Here is a 21,603-nt window from a genome sequence, read left to right on the forward strand (position 1 = left end):
ATGTCGGAGCCGATGACTTCCTCTGTCTCCTTGGAGCCGAGGAGGTCTTCAAAGACAGAGATGTCTGCCTTCGAAATGATTAGTGTGCTGTCCCACTCATCAGCTCCACTCAAGGGTACCGACACTCTTTCCCCTCTGGCACCCGACACTGTTTCGACAGCAGAGACCCGCAGCATCAGGAGCCCTGGTTGGTGGTCCCCAGTCTTCCAAGACCTCCCTAGAATATCATTCTGAGATGCCCCCTCTGAAGAAGACATGCAAGAGGAAGCATGTAGATTCCCAGGATGAGTCTCTTACCTCCGACACTGACCACGAGGAGTCAGAAGGGTCGCCCAAGTCGTCCTCTGATGATGTCTCCTTTGTAGACATCTTCAACATCCTTTAGCAGAGGGGCAGCTGGCCCACTGTTACACTTCTAATGAGGAGTCTGTGTACCTGAAGTCTTTCGGGTCTCAACCTTCAGCCTCTTGGGTATCTCCACCTTTTGATTAACTTTCCAACCTTGTTAGTCGGAAGGTGAGGGAGACTCCTGATGCCGTGGAGCCAGTTCCCAGGAGACCCAATAAATCTGTCTGCTCCCAAAGAGAAGGAATTCTTATCCAAGGGTGTGCCTGTAGATGCCATGGTGGTGGTGGCGGCCACCAAGAAGGAACTAGCGGAGAATTCATCTGTCCATCTGCTGAACAAGGAGTCTTGAACGAAGGATAGATAAGAGAAGCGTATCTTTTCATCGGCGGCATTCACACTCAGATCACTGAATTATGTAACACATTTTACGAGGCTTCAAAGAGATCTCCTTAAGGAGTTGGGAGATGCTCTACAAGGTATATGTAATGGAGACCCTGATAAGGTGACTGCTCAGTTGTCCACCTTAAATTCCATTGTTAACTCCTCCATGAGGCTGATTTCTTACGCAGCCGACAGAGCAAGCAGGGCAAGCGGGTTGATGAGTATCCCTTAGGAGACGCTCCTGGATGCACTTGTGTAATTTTGCAGAGCCGTTCAAGTCTACCTTTACCATTGCCCCCTTTGACTGTTCTTCGTTGTTTGGACCTAAGGTAAAAGACGCACTCACCAGCTGTGAGCAAGAAGGGAAAACTCTGTCTGCCGTGGGAGTATGTTTTACCATCCCTGTAGACCATATTCCAAGTGTCAGAGAGGTGGTGAGTTGTGGTTCAAGAAGTCCCAGAGATTTTGCCCGGATGCACAGGGTGACTCCTCCTTCAGAGGCAGAGGAGGAGGAGCAAATGGTAGACATTGTCTTAGAGGCAGGGGTGGCCCGCATAATCAGGGAAGCCATGATTCGTTTTGAGGTTGTCCCCATCAGCACTCCTGATGTGGGGCCCAGCTGTGCTTCTCTGGAGCCAGTTGGGGGTCGCATTTCTTTGCATCCAAAAGCCTGGCTAAGCATCACCCGAGACAAATGGGTACAAAGAATTATCACCAGAGGTTACTCCATACCCTTTTCTCTGCCACCTCCTGTTCCCAAGAAGATCCCGGATACTCCACGCAATCCTAGGGATCAAGCAACTGTAGAGGTGAAAACTTGGCTTGCAAACAGTCATCCAAACTGTCCCTGCAGACAAGGTAGAATTCGGAACTTACTCCCGATTTTTTTTAGTGCCAAAATGTACAGGGGACCGGAGGCCCATCTTGGACCTCAGAAAACTAAACGATTCAGTAAAGGACACATTCCAGATGGTGACACTGCAGTCTATACTCCGTCTGTTAGGGAAAGACACTTGGATGTGCTCAATAGACTTCCAAGATGCGTACTACCATATAAAAATGGACAGAGCGTTGAGGATCCACTTACTCTTCCAGCTGGGAGACTGTCACTTCCAGTTTCGTGCTCTGCCCTTTGGTCTCACCACAACCCCCTGGGTGGTGGTCAAATGTATGGCAGTAGTGACAGCTCACCTGAGATGTCTAGGATTCCAAGCGTTTCCATATGTGGACGACTGGATCCTGACCACCCCCACCAGGCATCTACTCTTTCAAACCAGAGACACCACGATACAACTTTGTGCCCAGGTGGGGATTACTATAAATTGAGAAAAGTCTGCCTTATCGCCCTCTCAATTTGTGACTTTTATAGGCGCAAAAATAGACAGTCGCGTGCTAGCTAGTCTTCCTGCAGAAAGGGCACAGAAACTCATGCAACAAGTTCTCAGTTTACTTCCTCTTCAAAAAGTCAAGGCAAAGACGGTGCTGAAACTCTTGGGGACCATGGCCTCCACCATAATGCTAGTCCCTCTGGCCAGATTACATATGCAAATTCTTCAATGGCTTCTGTCGTCCCAGTGGTCCTTTCAACAACTGCCTCTATCCCACCACATCATCTTAACAGAGTCTTGCAAAAAGGACCTCCGTTGGTGGATCCTACCAGACCAGCTAACGACAGGCACTCCATTACTTCCTCACCAACCCATTGCTACTGTGACCACGGATGCCTCACAGATGGTATTGGAGCATTATCTAGGCAGGACTGTCCGAGGCACATGGCAAGATCATGAGGCTCACCTGCCTATCAGTGTCCTAGAGATGAGGGTGGTGTTTCTAGCGTTGCAAGCACTTCACGACCTTCTTCCTCTTTGGATGAAAGCAATCCAATCAGACAAACATGTCTGTGGTATGGTATCTCAACTAGCAAGGTGGAACCAGATCTTAACCCCTTTGTCGGGAGGCTGTTTGTGTTTGGAAGTGGGTGATATCTTCCCAGCACTTTCTAGTGGCAACGCACATCCCAGGGACAACCAATGTGATAGCAGACAAACTCAGCCGGGCAATCTTGATGCCTCACATGTGGTCTGTGAAGCAGAAAATAGCGGAACAGATTTTCCGCAAATGGGCACTGCCTTGCTGCGATCTTTTCGCCAGTCCGAACAACTCCAAATGCAGCAGCTACTTTTCCCTAACCCCCCCCCCCCCCGGGGGAGTCACAGAGAGATGCACTTTTTCACGGTTGGCCTCTGGGTCTCCTTTATGCCTTCCCTCCCTTTCCTTTCATGTCCAAGGTGATTCAGAAAGCGAAGCTGTTGGGAAGCAAATTGATTCTTATCACTCCTTACTGGCCTCGTCAAATTTGGTTCCCCTTTCTCGGGCCTCATCTACTTTTATCATCTACTATTATACCCCTGACGTCATGGAAGAGGAGACAGCAACCGACACAGGACCCAAGACTTTGTTATTCAGGCCGACTGAGGGCAACCTGTCAGCAGATTACCCAAATGTAATGACTGCAACAGTGAATACACTCTAACATCTACATTTATGGTAAGTGTACACAACTGTACTTTCAATCTTTCTATAGTTTAGCAGCAAACAAGATCTGGGGATTGTACTGGTGCACTGTGGGATACCTACCTAGCCACAAGCCAACCAGAAGACTTTGAGCTTTGTAATAAGCCGAGTTGGAGCCGAGGATCTGCTCCAAACCCATATGTAAGAATGAAGGGTGAGATGGACTACAAACATGGAGTATTATGATAAGTAAATGAATGTATCTGTCAGAAATGCATGCCAGATGAATGGACAATATTTGTGTTACTCCTCTTCGGTCAGTTATGTATTTCTTATTTGTTTTCTGTTTAAGCATTATCTTTTGAATGGGTTTTCCTATTTCACTGGGGAGACTTGCTAACCAGTAAGCTATGGTCATGCAGTCCACAAGTAATCAACACTTTAGATATTAGATTTCTTATTTTACTTAGTTAAATTCATGTAACTCAATGTTAATTACAAATTTATTTTTGTAAATAGGCAGAAGATGATGAAGATCTGACAGACTTGGAAAACCATCTCTATTATATTGATAAGCCATTTAAAGAAACCATCAAACGGTAAAACATTTTTCAGATATGTGCCTGTGCAGTTTTAAACCTACTAAATTGTTTTTTGTGGAAATATTTCTCCATTTAGGCTTGAATGGAAGCATGCATGATGTCAGTAAAGTAATCCATGAGTCCATGCTAATGTGGAGCTATGCCTTGGTTGTAGAAAGTGTTATTTTACATTTCCTTGTAATTTTTTTCATATGTGCTAGGAGTCTTCACTACTATTACTTACCATTTTCTTTGTCAAACTGTTTCATATGTTAGAGCCATTTGGAAGAAGAAAACTCCATCTGGTGATGTAGCTTATTTCAGTTTTGATAGGAATAAGGAATATAACTGTCTGCTTTTAAACTTTCGTTAGCAAAAGCTGAGACATGAAGTACCCGAGTCTAAAACACTTTGAATTCTGATATAGTGAAACTAATGATTTTTTGCAAAGGGAAAGGGGTTTTGTCCTCCACATTCCCAGACTTGGGAAGAGGTAATACTTTTGCCTGTTGTGTACCAAGCGTTACCCATTCTGGAGGCCTTGTAGGAAAAGGAGGAGGTTCTCTTTGTCACTGTTTAGGCCTTCCTGCATTTATGGGCCAAAGCAGGTTCATAAAATATGAGATCTTGTCTGATCAGTGCTCAGATTATTAACAACTTTGGGGAGAGTTGGACACGCTTTAGTGATAATCAGTGGCCCTGGAGATTGTAGCTTTAGCACCTTTAAGTATCTGCAGTAGATCCACATTCTTATCCACCTGCATATAACTTGAGCTTTTTGACAACCAGAATCTTCACAGAATTGACTTAAAGGGCTTTCCTTGATGGGTTATTTGGTTTTGTTTCCTCTTGTCCACCATTTTTTGGCTTTCCTATCAGCAGGCCCTACACTTGGGATAGACATGGATCCATTATTCCAGTGCTGTGGTATAACACATTAACTGTATCTGTTTTCATCCATTGTACCTGGTAGCTCTTTGGTTACATTCAAACAGCATCTCTGTTGTTATTCGCCAGTATTAGGTCCTCTATTTGCATGTTTTGTTGATTTGAAGTTTTGATATGTGTTGAAGCTTGCCCAGAACCTGCACTATATGGTAGAAGGAGCCTGTTGTGTGACTGATGTGAAGTTCACTTTCGGTGCCCAACAAGTATGCTCAAGTTTCATGTCTTAATTTAGATGACTGAGTGGGGCATGTGTCTTTGTTTTACTTTCGGTGCCCAACAAGTATGCTCAAGTTTCATGTCTTAATTTAGATGACTGAGTGGGGCATGTGTCTTTGTTTTACAAGACCTCGTGGTTCTTGCAGGGATGGAAATTCTGCCAAACTAGTCATAACTCCATTTTGCTGTAGTCTTGTTTTGGCAGCTGTCAAGACCTTGCATTCCAGGATTGTTGGGCTGCATGATCCCTGTCCAATCAGCCTGGCCTTGAATGTATTCAGCCTGATCATAGGGAGTAGCTTATTTAGTCACAGATCATGGATACTCTGAACTGTAGTGTACTGTGTAAGGACTAACACCCCCAACTCCAGTCCAGCAAGGTTAGTCATCCTTTGAGTAGGAGCATTAAGTTTGAGCCCTCACCAGAGTCATGGGCCTAGGTGACACTAATAAGAAACTTACAAAGTTTGTGTAGGATTTTGCCTTGAGGGTTTTTAGTACAGTTATGTTGGGCCTTGTACAGTGCCTGTTCCCTTTGTGCACTACCTGTAGTATTATGTACAATGTTCATCAAACACACTACTTTACTAGCATATCGGTAGTAATGCTCTGCTGCCCTCCCTGTGGCAGTCTACAAAAGCTCAGAACCCCTCACACGGCCTGTCTGTGGTTGTGATGGACCAATCACCTGGCAGCATAGGGACTGCGTTTCAGACTCGGACAGGACCCTTGCAGTTTTCTAGTCCCATAGTAAGAGAATGATCTTGTGGAAGTCTGCTTCTTACTCTGGAGGAGCTCAGTTTAGAAACCCTTTAGGATTTTTTCCTCCCTGTACCTTTTTCTGTCAGTGCTTGAATAGTGTGTGCTGCTGATTTGCTTGTATATTTCTGATTGGAAAATTGTATGTACTTGGAGTTTTACTTTACCTGCAGTGTAAGCTTTTATACTGTTTGTTTTAAGCTTCATTTGAAAGTTTTGACATGAAAACTTGCTGTTTTTGTTTTGAGTTATAATTATTTGACGACGTTGCTAGTTGTTGTTGCTAGTTGTTGGTTTTGTGCTAGATTTAACCAACGCACTACTAAGCGTCTGTACAATTTTGCATTACACTATTTTGGCAGAAGATTTAATTATACAATGTCTTTGGTTAGCCAACTACCAGAATTCACAAGAAACGCAAAGAAAAAGAAAAGGACAGGCATCCGAGATCCAAAATCGGCGACGAGGCTTCTTCTAAGCCCTTGCCGGTTCGCCTGTTCTCAGCGAGGCGCCTTCGCAGCCCCTGACACCCGCTACTTTAGACACGCTTTCCGCTACATACTCCCACGTGGAGTCGACTAGGCCGCTGGAAGCTCAAGGTATTGGACCTTCGGAGACTATTCCCTCAGATGGGTCTGGAGCCGCTGAGCAGGCATCTGCTTCTGAGTGTGTTTTCAGACCTACTCAATTATACATTAAAGCGACTTCAGCTTCAAAGGCAAAGACTAAAGCACCTTTAAAGACAAAGAAACAAGTTCAGCAGCCTCATGGACAGGCCTCCATGCCCAAAAAACAGATGCTCAAAATGGCCGAAGACTTACTTTGATCAGGGGTTCCCATCCCCCACCTGATAAAAGGCCTAGGCAAGAGACAGAATACTAATCTTCAGATCAGGTTTCCATTTCATCTGATTCCTCTTCTGACCAGGAATACTCTCTCCCTCCCTATGAGGATTCTGATGCTGAAGAATCTATCCCTTCAGCCTCTTCTCCTGAGGATTACTCTTTTGGGGAAACCTTGCATACCATGAGAGCATTTCCACTGGGAGAGCCAAGATTTTTCAAAATCTAAGAAAAGGCTCAGAGACTTTCTTTTACTACCACAACGCAGGCCCCTAGCCATTCCGCCTGTGTTTGGGCATTGTAGATGATGTATTTTCAGAGTCCAGTCTGACCCCTGACTCCTTACCTCCAGCTCCTGTTAAGCCGGACAGGTAGTACAGGGTTCCTGATTCTCATAAAGTCCTTTTCAAAAACCCTGCTGCTGACCCAGAAACTATCTCTCAGGGTCCCAAAGGGGTCAAGGCTTCCACTGCAAAAAACTGTACCCCCTCTGACAGGGATTCTAGGGCATTGGACAGATGGGGAAAAAAGATTTACACTTCTGCTACCTTGGCTATAAGGGCTTTAAATTGTCAGTTTCATATGCTCAAATATCAGCAATATATTATGTCACTGCTTAAACAGAAAATGTTGATAAATTCTGAATGTGCAGAAAACAAAGAAATGCAGGATTTTATTACATGCAGCTGAACAAGTTGGAAAGCATACTTTGCAATGTGGTTTTGATTCTTTGGAGGCCTTCTGCAAGGCCGCTGTTATGGGTTCTGTCATCAGGAGGCATGCTTGGTTAAAGGAACAAGATCTGCCTGATCATGTCAAAGCAAAATTATTAGATGCTCCATTACAGCATGATACCTTGCTTGCTGTTAAAGCAGAAGAGGTGTTAGAGAATGGAGGACAAAGCTAAATCTATGCAAACGGTTAAGGATTTCTTACAGATAAAGGTACAGCCTCCAAGATTTAGCAGACACTGGCCTACAAAGAATTGGTCCTTTCCAGTGTCAGACAGACCTCAAAGGGGCAGATACAGACGCCCAAGAGGCAGATCCCAGCCCCAAGGTTCGTACAGATCTAAACAATGGGGTGCTTCTACCTCCAAAAGTGGAGAAGACAAATCACAGCCATACAGGAAGCAGTCCCAATGACTTCCCCCTGTCTGCACCAAACACTTATCTTCGGGCAGTGCCTTTAGGGGGAAAACTAGCATTTTTTTCTCAAAATTGGCACATAATAACCCAGGACAAATGGCTCCTAGACAGTGTCACAAGGCTACAAGTTTCACTTCCATACTCCCAGGACAAACGGTTGGCCAGACCTGCCCAAACATCAATGGGCAGAGGCACAAAAGCAAGTCTCATCCCTCATGGGCATGAGGGCCATTCAACAAGTACCAGAGCAAGGACAAAGTTTTTATTCAAGACTGTTCTTGGTACCAAGAAAGGACAAGACCTGGAGACCAATACTGGACCCATCAATTCTAAACACATATCTGGATATACCAAAATTCAAAATGTTAACTCTACAGCAACTTCTGCCCATGCTGGGCAAGAAGGCTTGGCTTGTGACTTTAGACCTAAAAGAGGCATACCTGCATGTCCCAATCAGACAAACATGCAGAAGATACCTCAGATTCAAAGCTGGCTCCAATGCACTACTAATTCTCTGCACTGCCTTTTGGCTTATCTACTGCACCCAGGGTCTTCACAAAGTGCCTGGCACCAGTAATTGCATTCTGCAGACAAAGAGGAATGCAAATAGATCCTTACTTGGACGACTGCCTCATTCAAGCAGAGAACAAGGACATTCTACTACAGCATCTGGCGTTTGTAAAGAGATTTGTAACAGGCCTAGGGTACACAGTCAACGAAAAGAAATCAAAACTAGTACCCTCTCAAGAGATAATATTCCTGGGTGCAAGCTTAAATACAGCTACCCAGATGGCTTATCTCACGCCAGACAAACAAAGGCAACTGACTACCTACCTGTTGGCAACAAAGGCCCAGTTATCTGCAAGAAAAATTCTGCAGGCTTTGGGCTTCATGGCATCCTGCATTCTACTAATTCCATATGCGAGATTGCATATGAGGAAACTTCAGTGGTACCTAAAAAGTTTGGACTCAACATTGCCACAGCCTGGAAACAATTACCCTCATTCCCTGCCTGCAATAGGAGTTTCGATGGTGAGCGAAGGCTTGTCACCAGAACAAGGGACAGCCATTCACTTTTACCCCCAGCCAGGCAGACATTAACAACAAATGCATCAGATTATGCCTGGGGGGCCCACATGGCAGGAAGATGTATTCAAGGCACATGATCCGCAAACAAAATGCATCTACATATCAATCAAAAAGAGATGCTAGCTGTTCAGAATGCCCTGACAGCCTTCAAGGACCTACTTCATTCGTGACAACTACTGATAGACAGACAACACCACGATCATTTGGTATATAAACAAGCAGGGAGGCACTCATTCATATCCCCTTTGCAGACTAGCCATGGCTTTGTGGGACACAGCATTGACTTACCAAGTACATCTGCAGGCACAATTCCTGCCAGGAAAAATAAATACTCTGGCAGACGAACTAAGCAGAAACCTCATGTATCCCCCAAGTGGAAATTGGTTCCACAAGTCTTCAACATAATAACAAGGAAATGGGGATGCCCGGATATAGATCTTATTTGCCTCTTCTCACAAGTACCAACTAAAAAGATTCTGCACAAGGGCTTATCACAGACAAGCATGGAAAGTGGACGTCCTATCTTTCAGCTGGAAAAGCTTAGCAGTGTATGCCTTTCCTCCACTGCCTCTCCTCCCCCACGGTACTCCTAAAGGTCAGACAAGAGAAACCAAAGATGATACTGATTGCCCCAGACTGGCCCCGCCAGTACTGGTATCTAATCCTAAGGAACTTGTCTAAATACCCGGCTTGGACCTTGCCTCAAATACCTCATCTGCTGTCCCAACAAAACAATCAGATCCCACACAGCCAACTAAAGACCTTAAATCTGGCAGCATGGCGGATAATGTAGTCATACAAAACGCGCCTCTCACTAAAGCTGTGATTGATGTCATTCTGGAGGCCAGAAGACCCTAGTACCAGAAAATCTTATGCTGGAAAATGGAAGAGATTCTGTGCTTGGAACCAGGCACAAGGAATGGACACAGCTGTACTAAATATTCCTCAGATTTTGCAATACTTAACTGAGATGCTGGACAAAGGCCTATCCATTTCATCAATTAAAATTCATGCCTTTGCCATTTCGGCTCATTACAATACAGAACCACCAATTTTTTCTCATCCTTTAAGGCAGTACCTCAGAGGAGCCAGAAACTTAAGTCGTCCAAGGAGATCACCAATACCTGCATGGGACGTCAGTTATGTCTTGGAAAAACTCACCCTGCCACCTTTTGAGCCAGCCGCTACAGCTGATATGAAGTTTTTATCTTGGAAAACAGCTCTGCTCCTAGCAGTAACCTCTGCAAGATGAGTCTCAGAGCTACAGGCACTCATGGCTGTGGAACCTTTTATCATTTTTTATCCAGACAGGGTTTCTCTGAGGACAAACCCGACATTTATGCCTAAGGTAGTGTCCAGTGTGGCCCTTAGCCAAACTATTCATCTGCCTACTTTTTATCCAAACCCACAGAATAAGGGGGGAGATAATTCTGCATTCTTTGGACATAGACAGCTACGCTTCTACTTGAACTGAAGCAAAGCTTTCAGAAAGACAGAGCAACTACTAGTGGCATATATGCTGCAGGATCACAAGGAAAGGCCATCTCAAAGCAGACTATTTAAAAGTGGATAGGCCACTGCATTAATTTCTGCTATTCACAACATGGCAAGCCAGTGCCTAAGGGCATTAGGCCACATTCAACCATAGCAGCAGCCACTTCAGCAGCCTCCTCAGGGGAGTACCAACCAAAGGCATTTTAGAGGCTGCAATCTGGAGTTCAGTGCACACCTTTGCAAAGCACTATCATTTACCACTCTACTCTAAATCCAGGGCAGGCTTTGCCACTGCAGTTCTGCAGGGCCTCATAGCTGCTTCTAATGCTATTTAGCTCCAGCCTCCATACCATAGCTTTGGGATTCAACCCAAGTGTAATGACTGCAACAGTGAAACATGAAGAACATAGTACAGTTGTGTACACTTACCATAAATGTAGATGTTCGAGTGTATTCACTGTTGCAGTCCAGGTTATCCACCCACCATCCCCCTTATCTTTGCTGGAACTTATCTGCACTTCTCTAATCTATACAAGCTATGTACTGTATTTGCTTGTAGATGACTGTATATTTTTTGGTGCATGCATGTTTTATTGGCATATTTTTAGCCCACCCTTTTGGGGGCACCTGACATCTGGGGCAAGAAAACTGAAGAAAATGGCGTCTGCTGCATCTTTTATACTCCTGGCGCACTGATGTCAGGGAAGTGGCGACAGCAACCGATGCCGGACCTAGACTTTGGAATTCGGGCCGACTGAGGGTAGCCTGCCAGCAAGATAACCCAAGTGTAATGACTGCAACAGTGAATGCACTCGAACATCTACATTTATGGTAAGTGTACACAACTGTACTTTTTAGAAATATTACATCTATCTGACCATAGAGCTTGAATAAAGTTATCAGTTCCTTTCCAAAAAGGGGAGATTACTTCACATTCATCTACCATGTGTGCCCACTCAGCTGTTTCAGAATCGCATCTCCAGCATTTAATTCTATTTGACTTGTACATAATTGTATTTTTATTAGGAGTGACAAAAGCTGTGTAAAAATCTCCAAGTGAAAATTTTCAGATATAATAAAGATAGTTTTTTCTGTTGATTTTATTATTAATTTATTGTATTCTTCAGAGAAGTCTTCATTATTAATTTTTGAGTAGTAGTTCCCATAGGAATTGTCTAAATGTGAAATCTAACTTAGGAATTTTGTAAATTTGTGACAAATATGATGTATTTTTTATTGCATTAATATTTTTAAGAATTCCAATTATTCGGGGAATGATTGCTTATCTAGATTAAATATCTTATTTACCTCTGTTTTCACAAAGTCTCTAAATATTTGTAAAATCAATCAGTTCTGAGTCTTGATAGTATTTGGACCTTACATTTTTAATTTTATATATATATATATATATATATATATATCAGTACCATTTAGGAATTGATGCCAGTAAATTAAATTACTTTGCTTCAATACTAACATTTTGTTGAAGTTGTGAGTTTCAAAGCAGTCATTTGTATATGCAATTGGAAACAGAAAGTATCAAGTTTTTAATACAATGGTTAGAATATGTGAACTTTTGAAAAGAAGAAATGTTAAATAGGGAATTTAGGAAGAGGGTGTAATATTTGCGCAGAAATCTTTAATAACCAGATAAAACTATTGGGTACTATTTGTTTGAGTGGTTGTGATATATTAATTTCCTAATAATATTTCTTGATGGTTTCCATTTTGAATCATAAGATGAATTTATCCATAACGCTATAACTTTTACATTTGTTGAAGTAGCATACAATTGAATATCAGGGGATCCTGTTCAACTTTTATCTCAACCTTTTCTGTGCCAATCAAAGGAATCTCTTGATATATTAAGATGGCAGAAAAATTTAAGTAGAATATTAAAATTATCATTTTTTTGGGAGGCGATAGTACTAAAGATTGTAAGGTGAACATTATTGTAAGGAGAATTGCCATATTAAGCATTGATCATTCTTCCATGATAAAGAATTTGTTCCAGTTTGTGACTAAACGTAAAATTTTATCAACATGTTGAAAGTTTGTCCGTATCGTTTCTTTACTATTCGAGATGATGGTTTATTCCAAGGTATTTCATTTGGTTGCCATTCCAATTGAAGTTAAAATATTTGTATGAGTTTTTATTAATATTGCATTTGTTTTATTTATGATTAAGTCGTAAGTTTAAGATTTAAACATGCATGTCCATAGCTAGTGGGTTTGGCTTGTCCATAAGTAGACTTGTAAGAAAGTCATGGGCATTCAGAATTGCCATTTAGCTGAAACACGTGATGTCCTTAAAGGGTAATTTGCATATATCCTATGTCACCTCTAATGCAAGAAGCTTAAGGAATCACACACCGAAAAGTCTAGTTTTGCTAGATTTTTCATTTTGTTTTTTAACCGATTAATTTATTCAAATTGAATCATAGAACTAATTATGTTGTTATGGATGTTCTATATTTCCTATTAGTAAAACATAGTCAGCAAAGAGTTGAATCTTTAGTTGAAATCTTATTTTATACCATTAACGTTCTTATTGGATCTAATACTATTAGCAAAGGTTTTATAGCTAATGCAGAAAGTAAAGGTGATAATGGACAGCCTTGTTTTGAGCCTTTTTGTAATTTAAAGGAATTAGAAAAGATCCTATTTTAACAAGCACAAGAGTTATTGTAGAACTTTGGCAATAATGCAATCAGCTCAGATGAGAAATGACGCACTTTGTGTTTTAAACAGGTACAATCAATTAATGAAGTCAGAAGACTTCTCTAAATTGAGGCTAATGATAGAAAGTTCTTTATTTTTATTTGCATGGTCTATTAATGTATGCATTCTTTATTGTATTATCCTGTACATGTAAGTTGCTGAGTATTTCTTTGTTGCTATTTTTTTGTATGAAATTACGTTTCACTGTGGCTCTTATTTTTATTAGTGCTATAAGACCATGTAAGCCCAGCAGTTTATTATTTTTTAACTTTATTTGATTTTTTTATTTCTGTTAATGTGAATGATATATCAGTTTATTTGTTCACTTGTTAATTTATTATTTATATTTTCCCTTAGAAAAGTTTCAACTATATCATTATCTAGGTTGTTTGTATTTTTATTTTCATAAAATATTTTAAAGCCATCAAAAATACCTTTAATATCTGTTCTTTCTTTTTTATTTATATGTTATAATTTATTTGATGCGATTTAGTTTATTCATGTTATAAGAGCAAGTTTATGCAGGCTAAAATGGTTTACTGAATATGCCTAAAGTTTGTTTTTCCAAGTTTATTGAAACTTATGATTTAGAATTTCAACATATTTTGTCTTTAAGTTTAGATTGACTGATAATGTCATTTGGTTTTAGATTTAACTTTACTTTGTCTAGTTTGGCCTGTAGTGTATTCAGTTCTTTGTCCCATTCATGTTTATTTCTAGGAAATTTTTGATCTCTTTAACATACAAATCCTTGAATCATTGTATTTGAATAATGTACGCAGGTAATCTCCTGTTATGTATTAGACTGTCAGTTTTTAAAATAATATTAAAGATTTTAGTATTATGTTCCAATAATGGATATCAAACTTGAAACTTCTCTGATGTGAGAACAGATTGTTTGAGGCAAACATTTATCAATATTTGTGTTCTATATCTATATGACTAATGGGTAAATTGAAGTGTTTGTTTTTCTTAGCTCGTGTATGTGTGTGTGTGTATATATATATATATATATATATATATATATATATATATATATATATATCTATATATATCCTTTATATTTATTAGATTAAATTCATTAAGTGTTTGGCTAAAGATGTGATTCTCAGGTTTGTCTGCAGTAGAATCTGTCTGATAATGGCTGATGATTTTAACTTTATTTCATGGCTTTCATGTAATAGGCTATAGTATCCAAATAGTTTTTTGCATCTTTAACTCCAACCCCTGGAATCCAGTAAGAGTATGCCAATTTATATAATTTCATGTTCCAGTCAGTTATAACAATGCTTACTTAACTTTTTTAAAAACATGGCTATCTTTTACTTTGTATATTATCGGTGAGTTTTGATATAAAATGAGGGTGCCTCCTCATTTAGCTTGAAAGCTGGAACCTGCTAAAACCAAATAATTCTTTAATGAAAGTTTATTTACATCTTTAAGTAAATATGTTTCCTCTATGAATACTGTTTGGGCTTTATGTAATTGCAATTATTTGAACAGTCTCCCCCTCTTTACTGGATTATTTAATCCATTAATATTAATATATCTGTATTTAAAATCAGGCATTTATATAAGAGAAAAAAACACACAGGTATGATGAAATTGCATTTATGTACAGAACTTGTACTTAATATAGAACGATATGAAGTCTTCAGCTATGGACAAAACTTTTGAAACAAACAAAAAACAATACCTGATGATGTTTGCTCAGATACTGTTAGACAACATTTAAGGAAAAAAATAGGACTGATTCTAATAGTAGCAGTAGATTAAAAAGTATTCTGTATGTAGCTAAATATAAACATTCTGTTATTCGACACACTACACTAGGATTATAGTTAAAGTGTAAAATCTAGGAGTATGGTAATAGAACAAGACATAGTATACAAACAGAAATAGAAAGAGATCATAAGTAAATATGTATATAGTTAAAGAATATAAATGTCTGCAAGGGTGGGTGGTTGGCATAGTGGTTAAGGTGTTCATCTTATAGCACAAGATGCAGGGTTTCATTCTCAACCAAAACTTTTCTGATGAGTTAAAAGGTAAGATTTTGAATGCTTCACTTGATTCTGACTGGTACAGCAGCTAATCAGATTCTTCAGCACTGGGATGACGGATGTAAACTAATGGTAGAAGTGTCTGAAATGTTCCATGTTCCCAAGTTTCCCTCAAATAAGCAGGATAATTTTTGATGACCCAATAAAGAGAAAATTCCAGCTGAACAGAAACAAAGGCCCCAAAAGGAAATTGCAGAATGAGAGCTCCCCCAAACCTGACGAGGTGATACTTTCCCAAAAAGGATAATCCCCCTTCTAACGTGACTACGCCAAGGAGCACCACCTGTCTAAAGTCTCCCTTCTGGTGCCTTGTCTTGAAAATGAGTTCTCAGCAAGGTGCCCTGGCCATCATGTGTTTCCAACAGTGTGGTGATTAACTTCATTGGTAGAGGTTACAGGTAGCAGTGGAAGGAATACTGACTTCTGTTCAAGGGGTTTCCCCTCCGGACCAGACTTTATTCTCGCCTCTACTCCTGCAAGTGATTAACTCAGTGGTCATAGAACTGGTCCCTACTTTGGTAAGTTTGAAAGGTTTCTACTCCAGAATTTTCCTGGTTCCCAAAAGAGAGTTGTCTTGGAGACCAATGTTAAACCTTTCTTTTGTGAATACCTTTGTCAAGGCTTCTAAGTTCAAGATGCTCACCATACAGATGGTGCTTTCTCTTTTGCCGTACCACTTCTTCATTGCGATCATGGACTTAAAGGCTGCATATCATCATGTGTCCATTGCTTCAGGAGATCACTGAAATTTGTTGTCTGGTTTGCACTATCTGTTCTCTGCATTGCCTTTTGGGCTATCAACTGCATTTCGAGTGTTTACTAAATACCTTGTCTAGGTAGTGGCCCAAGGTTGGACTCTTGGCATTCCCATCATTCCTTACTTGGATGACTTCCTGATCTCTGCAGAGTCTGTATCCAGATGTTTGTAAATGATGATGGAGAAGGTCTCTACCTTACTTTTCCAGCTACAGTTCAAGTTGAACCTTTGAAAATCATGCCTGGCACCTGCACAATCTTCCTGGGGTACTTAATCAGTACCAACAAAAGAATGGCCCTTCTTTCTAAAGACAGGATCCTGTCTTATGAAATGGTGTTTCAGGAATTCTCCAGGAAGAACATTTCCTTGGCAAGAGAATTCCTTAACATTCTAGGACTGATTGTGTCCATGATTCTTATACCACTGGCCTGTCTCCACATGAAGAAAATTCACTGGTATGTTCAGAGCTGTCTTGTTCAGCATATAGATTCCCTGGAGTCCGTGTTGCTGGTGCTGCCCTTCATCAGATGAAATGCACATGTTAGACCCTTCTTTTCTGAATACCTTTGTCAGGGTCTCCAGGTTCAAGATGCTCACCTTGGAGAGTACAGTCGAGCAGTAGTCCAAGACTTCCTGGCCTCCCATTTTTTCTGGTGCATTCTGTCCAGACAGGTTCGTTCAACTTTGCTTGGGGAGCGATATCAGTGGGGGGTGCAAGTGCATGCTACTTGATTGCCAAAAGACTCATAGAAAGCACATCAATATCAAGGAAATGTTGGCGGTGATTCACATCTTGAAAGTACTTCACTACCTATGGGCTCCAGATCCTCTTGTTATTACGGACAATACCACAGTGATGTGGTACCTCAACAAACAAGGAGGTTTAATGTCTTATCCTCTCTATTATTTGGCAGTGATGGCTTTGGAGCTGGCTTTACAGCATTCTGTGACTCTTCAGGCATCATACATGCAAAGCATTGTGGTAGACAGACTGAGTAGATCTTGGCAGGTCCTCACAAGTGGCAGCTCAAGGCAGTTGTGTTCCAGGATCTAGTCCAGATGTGGGGAATACATCAGAGTGGCAGCACATGGCGGTGGTATTTCAGGATCTAAGACAGATGAGGGTAACCGTTCAAATAGATCTGATTGCCTCCTAACTAGAGAAATTGTTAGAGACATTCATGCAGCTATGCTTGGAGGACAGATGCATTCTTGTGCCTTTTGAACAGAAATATTTTTGTGCCTTTCCACCCTTTCCACTGATTTGTAATCGGTGCCAAAGATCATTGTGGGTATTCCTATTGGCCTAGGTAATCTTGGTTCACCCTTCTAGTGGTATTAGTCACTCTGGATTTATTCACACAGTGTCAGAGATGACTGGTGCACACCATTTTAGAGTAACTACAGCTGACAGCATAGTTGATTCAGTCTTAACTCTGTTTAGGTATTTGTTTCATGAGGATGTGCAGCAGGTGTTAAAGGAGGTCAGAAAAGTTGCTACTAGAAAATCTTATGTTAACAATGGAATGAGGTTTTCCATTTGTTGACTAAATGGGAACAGAGTCCATTAAGATTAGCATCCCTCTGGTCTTGAAGTAGTTTGAGCTACTTCAAGTGATTATCTTATGCGTCCATTAAGGTGTATTTAGTGGCCATCTCTGCTTGTTTGCCAGTGGATTCCCCTGTTCTGTTTTTGTAAAACAGTTCATGAAGGGAGTATTTTATATGAAACCCATTTGCAAACAGAATCCTTATTTATGGGATTTCAACTGTGGTCTGGAAAAAATTTACCTTTTCAACTTTTAGATTGGCAGCTCAAGCTGATTTGAAATTTTTTGAAGTCGATAACTGGTTTAACTGCTTTGACATATGCAAGGTGAATTTCTGGAACTGCAAGCTGTATCTGATTTTTCTCAGAGATAGGCTTGTGTTGTGCACTAATCCCTCTTTCATACTGAAAGTGGTGTCAGAATTCACTCTGTCTATTAATCTCCCTGTGTTCTTTCTAGAACCTAAGAATAAGGGAGAGGAGAGGCTTCATACCTTGGATGTGCATCGGCACTTGAGGTACTTCCTTGCAAGAACAGACCTCTTCAGGAAGGCTGGAAGGCTTTTTATTTCATACACAGAGGCAAAGAGGGGTCAACCTGTCTCCAAGCAACCCATTGCTCATTGGTTGTTCTCTGGTATTTTTTTTGTTATACCCACCATAGCAAGTGAAATCTAGGCAAGGTAAGGGTGATTTCCACCAGGGCTTTTCATCTTCAGTGGGTTATTGGAAAGGAGTGGACTCGCGGTGTTCTAGAGCAGCATCTTTATCTGTCCATACCTTTATAAATCACTTACAAGGTGGATGCCTTTTATAAATGAAGGGCAGGCTTCATTAGGACCATCTGCCAAGGGTTCCTAGACCCTTATCTTCCCTCCTCCCAAGTTGGGTAAACTTTGGGAATCTATCCAATGCCAATAAGGCAGTGTGTGTGTTGAACATAATACAGTTGCATAGTAGATGTTGGTAGAACACACAGCCATACTGCCAGTACCCACCAACCATCATTTTTTTGGATGTACATAGTTTGGTGTTGGAGTTATTGTTGAGTTATGCTTAGCGACCTTTAATTGTGCATGTGTGTGTTTTGATTTGGAACAGCAAGTGTTCACAAAGCTTGCATTTTTGTAATCCCTTCTTGCAGGACCCTAGAAAACTGAAGGTGTTCTGTCTGCAAGTCTGGAAGGCAGTCCCTGTACTATCAGGTGATTGATTCATCACACCCACAGACAGGTAGCGGGTGGAGCTTTGGTAAACTGCCAGAAGAAGGGTAGCAGAGCACCGTTATCTATATGCCAGTAACGCAGTGTTATTCTTTGCCTGGCACTTAATCTTCTGTCGCTTGATTTTGTTCTGATGTGCCTAAAGAAGTTGACACCCCCCCTTTAATCTTTGATGCGGAACCTCTGAGTTAAGAATTTCTCGTCATTAAGATGGATGAGATTTTTCACGCCTTTTCTTTGAGCCTCTCTTTAGATGGTCCCGTCTTTGGAAAGTCCATATGGATCATGAAAGTATGCTTTTTTTTTTTTTTTTGCCTTGTGCTCTTCATTTGGAGCAAGTCTTTGAAAATGTTATCTTTGAAGACTGGAGTCACCTTAGTCTTCTCTGGCCTCCTGTATGGCCAGAGTCAAGTTTTTAGCCTTCATCTGATTGGAGCGCTTATTGTCTAATTATCCCTAAGCTATTTTTTATGGTTTTGGTGGTCTACTGATGATTTAAGCCACAGTCTGGCTCTGTACTGCCATCTGACCAAAATTGTCTGGAGTTTGAGCAGGTTGAACAAGGAGTGTTTTCTGTCATGTTAGAGCTTAGCACCTTATCAGATAGGGGTGCACAGTTTAAAATTCAAGTCCTTCCTGGTGAAATTGATACTTGATTGGCTTAAGTCTTTCCTGGAACATGTGGAGAACAGGTTTTCTAGAGCCTGTGTGCAGCTGTTCAGGGGCTCTTAAGATTCTTTGGATGTAATTGGGGTTGCATGCTGTAGGAGATATGACAGAGGTCATCATTAGTTTTGGAGTAGTTTGGCTGTTAGATGAGTGTAAGAAATAGATAACAGGATGAATGAATAGTGTAGTCACTGTTGTAAAGAATGAAAAGGCACATTTGTATTGGTCCCTCAAGATCTGCATGAATAAGAGAGCAAGCATTGCCTACTACTTACAGCTGAGGTTGTAGGAATGCGAAACATTTTTTTCTCAGTAGTAAATGTAAACAATTGCCTCTGATATAACTGTACAAAGCAATCTCCTAATTGTGTATATGTAATTTGTTTTTTAAGAAGGTACAGATTCCTTAGACTAATTTTTTGTTTGAACAGCACCAGAGGTGTTCGAGTTAGGACCCCACTGAGTGCAGGGTTGGAAGCTGTTGCAAACATAAGCAATGATTTCTTAGTGTGATGCTAGACTGAAGAACAGGATGATAAAAGACTGATGCAGCTGTTTAAAGTAACATTTTAAGTTACGAACAAAAAAAAAGTGACACATCTAAAATGCATGGTCATAGTCTAACATCCCAGAGTGTGAAACCCGATTAAAAAAAATTTAAGCAGTTGTACAAATCCCAAGCCTAGAACACACACTACAGAGATTTTAGGAGTGATGCATTGTCTTGCAAAAGCTTGTACAAGATATAGCCACGGTAGCTAGATAGAAAAAGACTGAACAGGAAGTTTTGACATGCTCATAAAAATCTAATTACTAATGCTCGGTCGTTAAAACACTGTAAGTTGAATAAGCTAGTGGTGTTGCAAATATATTCTAGTCAAACTGATGTAGGAGCTGCTGTCCTACAGTGAATAGACTGTTTTCCCATAAGTCAAAGAATTTGCAGGTGCACAAAAGAAAGAAAGTAGAAGTAGTGTATCGATGTGACAAATTCCATTATGACTGTATTGGACATTCAGAAATGTCATTTGCAAGACACCTCCAAAATTGTATCCGATGCCACTTAATATACTGAGGTGAAATTGAAACACCAGCCCGAGAACAGTTTACACTTAGATATGTTGAGTTCATGTTTACCTGAGAATTATCCAGACTTGATAGAAGAAGGTAGCAGAGTTGCAACAGTGGAGGAAAAGGTGGAAGAACATTCAGAGCTGCACTGTGTAGCATTCCAGATGTTGAAGTGAATGTATGACATGAACAAAGTCATCCGTAAGAAAAGAAATCCAGTCTTATTCTTCATGGAATAAGTAATTTATGTCCAGAATGTAATGGTCAAATCTTAACAAAATATTCCCTATCCAGCTAAGAAAATTTACTTGAGACAATATAAATCACATCTGTAAATATTAAAATACAAAAAGAAGCTCTGACCTAGTATGTCAGCTCAGATCAAGCAATGAAAGCTGTGGCTACTGTTGCTCACCATTTTTAGTTTTTTAGAATTTCATTAAATGGGTAATGGGTTCAAATCCTGTGTAGCCTGCCTTTACTACCTGCATTTAGGTAGTAGATTAAGAGTAAGAGCTGTTAATGAACTTCTTTCTGTAGTGCAGTGTTGAATTTTCTCAGCCTCCATTTATCTGCTGTATAACTACTTATATGAACCTACTTACTACTGAAAGATGTACTGTGTATATAACAGTTCTATAGAAGAGAAATTCATACCAAGTTTCAGAAAATAATGATCTAAAGGTTTCTGACATACAAAATGGTTTATTAAAGTACTTTGGCATCTCAGTAGAAACCCTCTAGGAAGTGAGAGAAACATACAAAATTGATAATATAAAACAGTCATCAAGTTGACCTTTGAAAAGAGAAAGTAACTAATTACCTAATTTAACATCTCCAGCTGCATTCAGTGTTGTGCTGTTATGACATTTTTTAAAAGTTGATACCTTACTTAAGTATAAAAGTAAATGTTCAAGTCCTTCAGTTGTAGCTTAATCACAGTCCTTTAGTTCCTGCTTTCACCATGAACATTTTGGTGGCTTAAGATTTAAAAACCACACACACATGCACCAACATCTGCAACCCACACACACAAACATCTTCAACCATGGCCTTAGGGCAGTTAACTGATAGACGCACATATACCTTAATTTTCAGATGGCTGTCCTGGACCAGCTAGGAGGGAAAAATTAGAGTTGTGTGATACTGACCTGAGAGCAAAACTCATAGAGCACACACTGATAGCTAGTTAAATGTCAAAACATTTAGTTATATGTGGACATGATGTTG

At 40.5% G+C, this 21,603-nt stretch overlaps 1 protein-coding gene across 1 annotated transcript in view; it reads left to right on the plus strand.

The window, feature by feature from the left end:
• Positions 1 to 21,603, plus strand: part of PIK3C2A (phosphatidylinositol-4-phosphate 3-kinase catalytic subunit type 2 alpha) — a gene marked incomplete in the record, with an annotated part of 1,553,204 nt that overhangs the window by 220,372 nt on the left and 1,311,229 nt on the right. Inside the window, 1 exon segment of the mRNA XM_044082088.1 lies at positions 3,763 to 3,842. Coding sequence (XP_043938023.1) covers positions 3,763 to 3,842 — 80 coding nt within the window.

This window comes from Protopterus annectens, chromosome 9.part0 (assembly GCF_019279795.1).
Source record: "Protopterus annectens isolate FY-2018-M chromosome 9.part0, PAN1.0, whole genome shotgun sequence".
In the NCBI taxonomy this organism is placed as follows: Eukaryota; Metazoa; Chordata; order Ceratodontiformes; family Protopteridae; genus Protopterus; species Protopterus annectens.